Source organism: Phaenicophaeus curvirostris, chromosome 4 (assembly GCF_032191515.1).
Source record: "Phaenicophaeus curvirostris isolate KB17595 chromosome 4, BPBGC_Pcur_1.0, whole genome shotgun sequence".
In the NCBI taxonomy this organism is placed as follows: Eukaryota; Metazoa; Chordata; class Aves; order Cuculiformes; family Cuculidae; genus Phaenicophaeus; species Phaenicophaeus curvirostris.
In genome coordinates, this window is record NC_091395.1 from 50,465,300 (window position 1) to 50,477,472 (window position 12,173).

The window sequence follows — 12,173 nt, forward strand, 5'->3', positions numbered from 1 at the left end:
TCAAATTAGCAGCACTTACGCAGTTCTATAAACTGCTTAACAAAATTAATAGGTGTTGACACTTCATACTCCGCAGTCAGTAAAGCTGGAAAATACAAGTTCCAAAAATTTAGGTACATGAAATCAAACAATTTTCAAAAGTAATTCTCTTTAGACTTGCATAAAGCTCTCCAGTAAAATGTTTCAGAAGTGTCAAGTCCCATATGAAATGGACATAGGAGGCTTCACTGTACTATATTCACAAAGGCCAAAATAGCGCCTTGCATGTATATTTGTCCTCACATGAGAAAGCACATATTTCAACTGCACTAGACTGGAAGTTATGCTTCATCTTCTCGGGGCTTCATCTTCCTCTACAAGGACACATAAAACAGGGCAGAAGCATAATACTGGGATGAAACGTGAAAACGAGGAACCTACCAGTAGCAACCTCTATTTTCGGTTCTCATTTCATACTTCTCTTCCTAGTTTAAAAGGTTCTTTTAAAACTATTGTAAAAAGTTACACTCTGCTGGGATTTCATTCCTAAACTCATTCAACAGGCATGTTTAAGCTTTTGAAACAACTCAATTCAAACACAACACAGGGAACAGAATAACCATGCGTGTCAGTATAAAACAGTTCACCAAAACCAACAGCATGCTCAAATACCTTCCAACAGAGATAATGAGAGCTCTGAGGCTAATTTCTTAAACTGATCTTTATGACAGAAGTACCAGGTGAGAGATGAGACAAATACCAAATACCTCAGTACACCTACTTTTATTAATTGATAGTGACAGAAGGGGATTACCTCAATGCTTCACAACAGCTTTTGGTGATCAAAAGCAAATAAAGATCATGGAATGTATTTTTATACATTTTTGATATTTGTGCTTAGTTTGAGCAACTAGATCTCAACGTAGAAAATTCCACATCTTCATCAGGGGATGTGAGAAGACATCAGTTCTAGCACATTGACAATAAAACCTCTGACTGTCTTGAACTACCTGCCTCAAAAAAATTGTTTTGCAGAGGTTTTGTGTTTACACAACCAGCTAATTTCAAGTATCAAATCATTAATGACACTTAAGGAAAATATTTGATAGAAGCTTTTTGTGGCTAGGGTACAACAGTTCAACTACGAAAGTCATCTGTCACAGTACAGAAGAGGGTATATAAGCCCTAAGTAAGCTCCGTTCAATCCCAAATAATTCAGTCCTATGCACCTCTTCTCACTGCTCTAGACTAAGAGTGTACTAGATTCATAAGTGTGTCCCAGAAATCTCCAGGAGGACCTGACAGGTTCTCCACCTTCTTAAGCACTCAGGCTAACATCAGCAAACATAGGCAGCACCTCAGGAGAGATAAAAACTTTGAGACAGGTGGTAGGACAGCTACAGTGAGTTTTAAAGAACAGTTCTGCTGAGCAATCAGGGCTTGAAGTCAGTAAGTTATTTTCCTTTCTCCCTGGGTATCATGCTTGAAACACAGAAAAGAAGGAAGAAAAAGGTATCAAGGAAGACACCAGCTCATAAGTAGCAAGCGCAAAAGGAGGTAGCAAAAGGTAGCCTCCTTATGAATGCAAGATATCAAGTCACAAAGTAGTAATGCTGATGAATCAAGAATGGCAGCAAGCTAGTACCACGCACATGAGATCAAGGCCTCAAAAATAATGACATTTTAATGAACAGAGAATTGATTTGAACTAAAAAATTGCCCTTGAACACTGACTGAAAATCTGCACAAGAAACAGGAACAACCTGCATGAATGCTACTCAAGAAAAAAAAGCTGAACTGTTTGGAGCACAGCATTTAAACTCAGTCACAGGCATGGTAATAGCTACAAAAGGTCATCTTTTGCTCTGTTCATACTAATGCTCTTTCAAGAGTCAAAACACTCGAAGAACAATGGATATTCTGCTAGTCTAATGGGTTGAGTCCAAGGAGTGAGAGAAACTGTTCATGAAGTTTTCTAAAGTACTTACAGTAAGAAATGACAGATATGGCTGAAATCTGTGTATTTCACAACTAGATAAATTAAAAGCATGAACATCTATTTTGGAGAAACTTTAAAAAATCCTGGCACTTGTTTTCAAAAACTCCTCTAGCTTTGTAAAAATATAATTTTCAATTACATTAGAGAGACTTCCTTGATGAAGCATGTTCAAATTGTTTCAATCTATTTGTACTACATCCCTACTAAATACCTGTCTGGTGATCGTCTTGACCAACGTCCTCTGTCAGATTCTGAAAAAAAGCAGGAATGATAGAGTTAAAAAAGACGGCAATCTTCACTGTTCAGTAATGTTTTTTAACCTTTATTTGATAATAAATTAAATCTTAATTACTTAGCATACAGCTAAGGCTGCAGAGCCTTTGCCTTTTAAGTTCACATTTATCTAAAAAGCCACCCTTGCAAATTTATCTGGTAAATTCAAGGATAATCTTCATGTAATTTGAAAAAAAAAAAAATTTCATCAAAAACCTATCAAACTATGCTTCAAGAATGGAAATTGCTATTCATTGGATGGGGAATTTTGCATTTTGTATTGAACAATTCCATTATTAAATGCAGCATTAGAAAGATTGAATTTACCCCTTACCACAGAAATGGCTTTGTTTAAGAGTAAACATATACCTGTGTTATACAGACAACTGATTAAAACCTAACTGAAATCTTGGAAACAAGTTACCCCTTTTTCTTTAAGGCAGTGTTTTCCACTAAATTTGCTGTGTAAAAACAGAAGCCATATTAGCATTTCCAGCTATAGTTGCAACAATGCAAATGCAAATGCACAGCAAACAAGCAAAGATAGTCTTCAAAAAAATCTTGTTTCACTCTTTGCATGGTTGTAAGAAGACAGCTTGCTCGTTCAATATGCTTTCCACAAGAACTGTAAGAAATTGGATAATGATGATGGTTACCACTATTTGATATATCTAGGAAGGCTTTTTCTATGAAGACAAAATATAAATCCAGTGTTGCAGGGAACAGTGTTTAAACACCAGTGTGACTGCCCTCCATCCCGCTCCCCCTCTTTTACTACTGCTAATCTCTCACCTCTATCTCTCAACAGATTCAAAACCAACAGCCTCTCATAGGAAAAGGCAATCATAGTTTTTAGAAGTGTGATCAGTTAATGATTTCAGTCATAAAACATTCTGGACTACAGCCCTAGCTATTTTGCTGAGAGAAAATGGCAAGTCATTACCAGCCTATTGAGGGTGTGGTAAATCTTGTGAATATTTGCCAGTGTTGATAGGTGAGAATTCAGTTGAAAATCTAGAAGTGGGGAGAAAAAAAAAAAAAGAAAAAAAAGATCATTTTAAAAACTCCGGTTTCCAGCTGTAGCAACCGAGATGTTAATCTGCTTTGGTGGTTTAATTAAACCATCACGTAACTATAAAATGAAAGCCATCTCAACACTTTTTCAGTGTCAACTTTTTCAACACCAAGTGGAATCAGTAAGTGAAATCTGCAAAAGCTATCCTGCATATGCATCTTTCTAAGGCACGGATGACCCCCAGCAAAAGAGAACTATTGCTAACTACAGTTTAATACAAAATATTTTTTAAAAAGAAATATTTACCACTTTTTTCCTGTAAACTAGGCATCACTATAGTTTCCATGGTACGCAGTTTTTACATTCCATCTATTCCAAAACCATTTCAAATACCATGTAAAATTCTAAATTCGTTACTAAAAATGCTATTTTTAAAAAAGGATAATTTTATTTGTACACACATACTTGCTTTTACACTAATTTCCTTCCAAAACTAAGTGACTGGAATATATTGACACAATTGAAATACGACTTTTGTATAATGAACCAAAGGTCACGATACAGCAGCTGTTAAGACCAAAGCAAATCAAACCAACACCAAAATACTCCAACACTTAATGAAAGAAGCCATTCCATAGGCATTAACTTTGCTTCCGTGTTCCCATAATAAAACACCTGAGTTTGCTTCAGTTACAAAAAAAGTGCCAAACTACTTTTTCCTCTGTTATTTTAAATCCCCTGGTTCTGCTAGAAATGTGTTGAAGACAAAACTGGAAATAAGTAATTTACAAAAAAGATCAACAGTGATCCAACCAGCAACCATACAAACCAAAAAGAATCTCAGAAGCTGGACACAAACCAGCTGACAGAGATCAAAGACAACCAATTATTATACAATATTTCCACTTAAACTGGAAGTAAACTAGCAACTGTACTAGAACTTGTGCACAAAACCACTCTAATTAGAGACATGTACTATATGACAAGCAAAGTATTTCTAGCACAGTTCTTCCATACATGAAAAGCTGTATGTGCCTAATACTACCAACCAGCTAATGCATTAAAGCATTTCTACTGGAAGACATTTAATTTGGCTTTGCCCAGTAGCTGATACAAGATGCAAATAAGGTCAAAAACATAATTCCCATATTTCCATTTCAAACAAATGTTTTCAATATAGGCTTGTGATGACCCAGAATCTAAGAATAAACAAAGTCATCATTGAATATCAAATCCCCAGGTCAGCAAATGACACTGCTATTAAGTTAAATAGTGGGTCTGAAAAAACTGCCTGCTGTAAGCATACTTGTTACACATACTGTTATTGAATTTGCTTGTCGCATTGAATAATTTAAAAAAAATAAAAATAAAAAGATACCTTCAGGAATCTTATGTTACACTTACTATGTTAGCTGGAGAGCATCATTTCACTACCTGTTTCTTAGTGGATTGTCCCCAGTCCACCACCACAGCAATACAATTTCTTTCATCAGAAGTGCCAAAGATGGAGTTTCCAACTTTAGCTATATTTCACTATACGAAGTCAAACACAATCTTCATCTTATTACCAAGATAAGACAGAAGACTTTAACAGGGTCCTAGATATTTTCCTGCATTGTCAAAGAAGTTCCACTTTTCCTAGTCAAACAACACTAAGCAGAACCATTCTGAAAAAAATAAAACTAATCCTGACTTTCTTAGCCCACCTTCAACTCAACATAAAAGAATTTTAAAAGGGGGGAGGAGGGAGTGACACTCAACAATGTAAAATCTGTTCTGAGAAGGGCAAGATTAAAAGGTAAGATTTATTTTGTTAACTCCCATACCAGACTAATCTTTCTGGAATATTAATTTAAAAATTTTCCTTGTTGCTTAGCCCAAAATCTATGAAGAACATGAACCTTTAGAGAAACCAGTTATACCTGAGGCAACAAGCTGAGAATATCAAGCAAATATTTTATTCTCAATCAATATTAAACAGGAATTTTAGATGACACTTTTAAAAACAACAGAAAAAATATTTCAAAATTAGGATTATATGTATATTAGGTATTCACCTTTATAACAAAATATTCCTAGGCACTTCAAAGTGTATCATTCACATCAGTGTGTTTCACACATCCACTGGAAATATTCTTACAATTTTTAGCTGTTACTTCACGCATAGCTTACACAATTATGATGGACTACAGAGGGGCCATACAAATATATTTTACAGTTCTTATACAACAAGCATCACACCTTAGTTCCACAAAGACTTGTTTAACCACACCAATATGGAGAATCAGAGTCCAAAGTTTTCTCTATTTCACGGGGGAAGCCTGTAAAGTAGGGCTACTACCCAAAACAAAAATTCAGGCTTCTTCCGCAGTCACTGTTACAAAGCAAGTATGAGCAGCAGCCAATGAATTAGCAATGTTAAATTACAGCTTAGTTAATCTTCTGAACTGGTCACAGTGTTTGCTGTATCAGTACTGCACAGAAGATACGCAAAGTATCCTACGCCACTGAAAAGGCATATTTTGAAAAAAATGTTTTTGAAGAAACAAAATCCAAAAAAAATAACACCTCCCGTGCTCAATCACCACCATCCTGAAAATTATCACAGGGAAAATGGCACAGTCAACGTGACAAGCAAGTGGAGTTTAAACCTTGTTTACAGTTCATCATTAACACTTCACATTAAGTGTTAAAGTCTGGGTTAGTCTATTAGTTACACTCATTTAAAATTTAAACGTAAAAAGGAAACAGCTTAAAAATAACTTCTAAAATATTATAGATTATGGACTTGACAGTTACAGAGGAACAAAAGAAACAGTTCGCTGGGCTTGCTTCCAGAATAAACTAGACAAAAATTAAGACAAACATATGAAACACAATGAACAAACAAACAAAAAAAATCAATATATCTTAATATAAATAAGAGATATAGGTGAATGGAACCTAATGCTCAACTTTCCTATTGGACATTTAAGAACTTTAAAGGTCAAACTTTTCATTGGAGAGAACAGTGTGTTGGCAAACTAGTCAAATTGGAAAAAAAAAAAAAACAAAGAAGAAAAAAAAGAGTATTTCTGCCTAAGAGCCTAATCACACACAGACACATACCTGCCTGAATTGAAACTTATAACTTTGTTCCTGCTGTCAAAATTATCAGTTTAAAAGCTTGGACAAAACACAGCTACAGGTTGCCATATAATCTACTAAAAACCTAGGAAAAAAATAGCAACAGTACTAAACTAGACTGACAGCTGACTCCAAGTTTCCTTTAAAAGCTTGATTGTTTTTTCTGAGCAAATACAGAATCTATACAAAATCTTAACAGTAATAAATATCTGAGGATATTTATCCTAGACAGACATGCCATATAAATGCCATATCTATAACTCTATATGTAAAAATTAAGCATGGAAGTAGTTGATGTAGTAATTTTTACTACTGCTAAGATACATCTGAATCAGGACAAATACCATGGATAATTTTCTGTAACCTTCTCAAAAACAACTATTAGACAGAAAACTCATACTAAGCATTCATTCCTGAAAAGGAAAACAGCATGCTTACACTTTTGCTTTTATTTAATTGGTTTCCGTGATTTCAAAGAACAGAATTGCAGAAAACTTGTAGTGGTACATGAAATAACAGTTCGAAATGCTGTCTTCTTAATTAGTTTTAAATAAACTTTATGCATTAAAAAAGAAGCATTTAATCTTCTGTGCACTACACCATTTCATGCTCTATATTCTATTTACAGAATTATCTTAATAGTAAGGTAACTTATACTAGAATTTAGAAGTTCAGATCTGAAACCTACATTTGGTGAAAGCCTTCAACACTTATGTTCAGGAAGCAGAATTTTTGTATTCCTTACTAAGCGCAGAAAACAAGAGAAAAACGTGCATCACTGTGCAGTATCCAAACCCACAGCTGCAAATTTGTGTATATTTTTCCAAACACAACAGCCTGAAATGTTCTGAAACAAAATACAGAGCCACTTAAGCTATTTAAAAAAAAAAAAAAAGGAAGAAAGCAACAAACACCCCCCAAACAACAAAATGTGGCTGAAATGACAACACATAACAAACTGCTTATCATTTTACATCAAACATTCACATTCAACTCTAACATTTGGTATTACCACATTTGATTAGCCGGTCACTTTATCTGCAACAATTTTTTTTAAATTACTGCATGCTACACAGATAGGGAAAAGCATTATTTTTTTCTTTACGTATAGGAATAAATCCTTTTTCTATCTACGTATTTTAAAAGTACCCTGGTCTGACAGGTTGCTTACAAAAAACGCTACCACAGTATAAAGGTCAGTGAGAATTTAAGAGCAAATTAAGCAGTGCAAAAGCTGTGTAACTGTTACTTTGATTTGCATGCATTTCCATTTACCTTAAACTGACTCTGAAGAAATAAGAGCTATGCTACCATATAATGCATTAAGATATGGGTTAAAGAACCCTGCACACTGGCTCATGGTGGGGGTTTAGGGTTTGTTTTGAGGAGAGGAGTGATTTTAGTCACATGTTTTGGGTTTGTTTTTTTATAGAAAAGACTTAACACTATTCCTGGTACAAACTGCCTCTTTCTGTTGCTGCAAATATCACTTCATATACCTACTAAATATATTTGATAAGCATTCCTAACGGAGATTCTTGCCAGAACATAATAAAGGTGGAGTGAACAGCTGCAGTTGGAAAAGAATGACTGAAAGCAGTGGATAATTAGAGCTTATTTAAATCTATTCCTAAAGTATGTCTTACCAAAACAAACAGCATTTCAGTGATTTTGTGTTACCCAGGCTTTGGACAGACATTCTTTCAATCTACAATTCAAGATCATAGGAAACTGAGCTACAAAGCTTGTAATACAGAACCAATTTTACACTTGTTTGATGCAAAGTTTTCATCCAGTCCAACTCTCACTCTATCATCAAATTAATTTTTAAAAAAAGTGTCAAGGAGTTAATTTTGCATCATCGACTGCTATGGCCCGAGAGTTCTTTGCCAGCACTAGTCTTCATTTCGTGCCAGACTAGGTGTCATCTGTCATCCTACAAAGGGCATAAAGCTAATAAAAACTTTTTATCTGGTGCTCTAGCTAATTCAGCAGAAATGCAACCCTGCCAATTACGCACTCCTAGCGTATCCAGCACCAGGCAGATCTTGGATAGGAACAGCTATGCCAGTCAAAACCATTACTGCCCCACCTGTCTGCTTCTTCCTCTCTGCCAAACATTACAGACCCCACAGCTCTGCCAGCAGCACAGGATACGGGTGCGTTCTCTAACCCACTTCAGGCAAAAATCAGCCATGTCACTTTAGACAATTCAAGGAAGTGGCAAGAGCTAACCCAGATACATTTGACTGACTGCATTAGAGAGTGCTCCTACAAACCACTTCACCAGTTGAGCAAGAGAAGCAGTAATCTACAGCTGATAGGCAGTAATGAGCAGCTGCAGTAGAGAGCCCCACAGTCTGTGCAGCCACACATCTGCATCAAGTGAGACAGAAGCATGTGTCGCACCAGCTGGTTCCTGAAGGCAAGCTGAAGCCTTGCAGCTGTACCAACTATAGATATAGATATATATACACGCGTACACACATGCAACTATAAAAACACTTGGCAAACTAGTAGTTATTTCTATCTCTTTATGAGCCAAACATAGAAATTCTGCTTAACCTCAGACCTATAATTTTAAATGAAACAACTTAATTGGACAGTGTAAGAAAAAATACAGGTACATTTAAAATAAGAGTTCTGCTCTAAGCCCCTGTTATTAGTCTTACTTATTGTAGAAGAAATAACCACACTATTAAATGCTCTAACATTTAAACCGGACACAAGAGCTGTATATTTTCATGGGATCTACTGTACTTCCTACTGTACTGTAATGCCTTTTGGCAAGTGCAGGACATAAAAATTAAGCAAGTTTTCCTCTCCTGAGTGAAAACAGAAACAAAACTACAAAATAATGTTTTGAAAAAACCCAAAGTCTTTGTTTTCAATACCTCCAAACTGAGGGGGTGGAAGTAAAGAAAACAACAGGATTAATAATTCACTTACATTTGGCACAAAATCTACTCAGATATAAATAAATTTAAATGTTTTTAAGTGCTGAAATTACACAAATAAAATCTCATCCCAATACAAAAGACTGAAGAGAAGTAGTGGGGGCAAGACTGTTTACTTGCCTAACTCAACTCACTGCATGACCTTGCACACAGAAGACATTTCTGATTACAGCTACTGGAGCTGCAAGAAATGAACAGTTGCAATGGAAATAGGAAAGCTGATTTTCTCACATAACGTGAAAAGCATACAATCACTCTCAGAAAGTAAATTGTGACTGAGCAAAAATGTATTAGTGTAGTTTATATCACATGAACAGATAAAAATCTTAGAAGAGCCAAAAAGAAGGCTCAAAAGAAATGCTCAGTCAAGAAACAACAAGTCAATCTCTGTACCTGGAAATGTATGCCATGAATACTTCTGGTTCAAGCATTTAAATCAATAAGAAAAAAAAACCACAATGAAGCTACAATTAAGCTAGTTGATTTAGGAAAGCATTCAATTTAACACATATAAGGCCATGAACTGCCAAAAGAAAAAGAAATATCGAGATGGAACATTGAGTCATTTCAAAGCCAGTAACAGCGGAAGGCTGAAAAACAGTCCTCTTCTTGTTTTCTGCAGAGGGATTTTTAAAAATTACATAAAATCATTATATAGTCATCAACATTCTACATGAGTTCTGAAATACTTGTAACTGCAGCTTACATGTGTCAAATGAAGACCTACATGGTTTTTGGACAGGCCACACAACAAAGAGACTGGACAAAAGGCATTTTCTAGAATAATTATCCTTCATGAGGTAGTTATTTGTGCTTCAATGAGAGCCTTAACCGCTAGTGTATAATGATCCACAAATATAAAGATAAAACAAACTGGAACCACTACAGAAATTGCGTAGCCTTGTGAGTTAGAGCCTTTACCAGGCTGCTCCTGTCCGATTTCTCATTTTGAGAAACACAGGAAGATTCAAGAAAATCCAGGCCCTACGCAGCACTTCTTTCCATAATTGCTTTCAGGACTCTGTCCAAAAGTCAGACCATCATTCATTAACGTATGATCAAAGCTTCTATTTTCATTATCTCTCCCATAAGTGAGTCCTGCAGTAACGAAGCGTCTCGGGGCCGCGTCGGTGGGAGATCACAGCAATGGGGAACCTGGCCCCGCCGGGGCAGCTCCGCGCTGGGGGTGACAGACCCCTTCCTCCAGGAGGCGTGGACGGAGACCATTCCTGAGCCCCCCCCGCCTCGCTTCCCCACACCCGACACGGGTGTGCGACCCCCCCACGCCAGGCGACCTGCCTGCAGCACACGGTCCCGCCCGCTGGGGAAACACAGCCGGAACCCGCCCCGCACGGACCGAGCCCGGGGCTGCCCGCGGCTCTGGGGGCTCCGCGCAGGGCTGCGCCTCCCGCCCCCCCCGGCGCAGGCACAGCGCGGCGGCGGCGCGGTGCCTGCCGGGAGTTGTAGTCACGCCACCCCCTCCAGCGTGGGCACAGCGAGGCGGCACCGCAGCGCCTGCCGGGAGTTGTAGTCCCGCCGTCCCCCACCTCTCCCACCCGGCCGCACGGGGCAGCCGCAGGAGAGACTCCACCTCCCACAATGCACCGCGGGGCCCGTTCCCCTTCACAGCCCCGTTTCTCCCGCACCGGCCCGGCGGAATCCGCTGAATTCACCGTCGCGCACACGCAGCGCTCCCTCCCCACCCCGAGCGGGGCCGCCGGGAAGCGCCGCAGCCCGGTCCGCCCCCCCACGCACCCTCCCCGCTCGCGGGCCGAGCCGGGCGAACTGCGTCAGGCCCCGCGTTCCCCCTCCCACCCCAGGCCCGGCGCCTCCCCGGGAGCCCCACGTCGCGCTCGGGCCCGGCCTCCCCGGTGAGGGGCCAGCGGCGCTGGCGGGCGGCCCCGCCACTACTCACTGACAGCGCCGGCATCCGAGTGCATTTTCGTGCGGCGCACACGCTGCCCGGCCCGGCTCCCGCTGCCCCGCTCCCAAGCACGGAGCCCAAGCGCGGCCGCCCCCCGCCCCGCCCCCCGGCGGCGCCCATTGGCGCCAGGGCCCCGCCGCCCGCCCGCCTCCCGCCGCCCCCGCCCGCCCACCGGGCCGGGGCACCGCGGGCGAGGGGCGCCGCTTTGTGCCGCCCGCCGCCCCCCTTGCAGGCGGGGACGGGGCCGCGCCCCGGGGCCACTGGCCGGGGGTACCGGGAAAGGGAGAGGCCGCCTCGCCCCCCGCCCGGGACGGTGGCCGGGGGCGGCGGCGGCAAGGGCTGGGGAGGGACCGCGACACCTTCCCCTTTGCTTCATGGTGAACTTCCAAGCAGCCAAGTCGCCAACTGCTTCGGAAACACGTCTTTGTTCCTCCCGTCTCCCTCTTCCCACGAAGAAAGATGGCACTGGGGAAGGACCGCGACATCCTCCCCTTTACTTCGTGATACCAAGTTTCCAAGCAGCCAAATCACCAACTGCATCGGAAACATCTCTTTGTTCCTCCCATCTCCCTCTTTTCAAGAGGAAAGATGGCACTGGGGAAGGTCCGTGACACCCTCCCCTTTGCTTCGTGATACCGAACTTCCAATCAACCAAATCGCCAACTGCTTCGGCAACATCTCTTTGTTCCTCCTGTCTCCCTCTTCCCAAGAAGAAAGGTGGCAGCTTGCCAGCGCCGGCTGAACGCAGGCTGAATGCACCCAAGTGTGGGGTCAATGTCAGCCGGGAGCCATGGGGCCCGGAGCTGCTCCTTGCAGGCAGATGAGACCACCTCACATCCTCCAGTTACTGCTCCCACTCCTAGGAATCTGGCACAGGGACTGCCCTCCTTTCTTCCCCTT

General features: G+C 40.6%; 1 protein-coding gene across 5 annotated transcripts in view; it reads right to left on the minus strand.

Moving 5' to 3' along the window:
* Nucleotides 1-11,381, minus strand: part of DCUN1D4 (defective in cullin neddylation 1 domain containing 4) — a 49,493-nt gene extending 38,112 nt beyond the window's left edge. For 4 of the 5 annotated variants that reach the window (XM_069856070.1, XM_069856071.1, XM_069856069.1 and 1 more), the window contains exons 1-3: nt 11,265-11,381; nt 3,195-3,265; nt 2,190-2,229 (exon numbers count right to left, since the gene is read on the minus strand). In XM_069856070.1, the coding sequence (XP_069712171.1) occupies nt 2,190-2,229; nt 3,195-3,265; nt 11,265-11,289 (136 nt within the window). In that variant the 5' untranslated portion in view covers nt 11,290-11,381. The remainder of the gene's footprint in view (nt 1-2,189; nt 2,230-3,194; nt 3,266-11,264) is intronic. The other variant, XM_069856075.1, reaches the window with a different exon arrangement.
* Nucleotides 11,382-12,173: the final 792 nt, after the last annotated feature.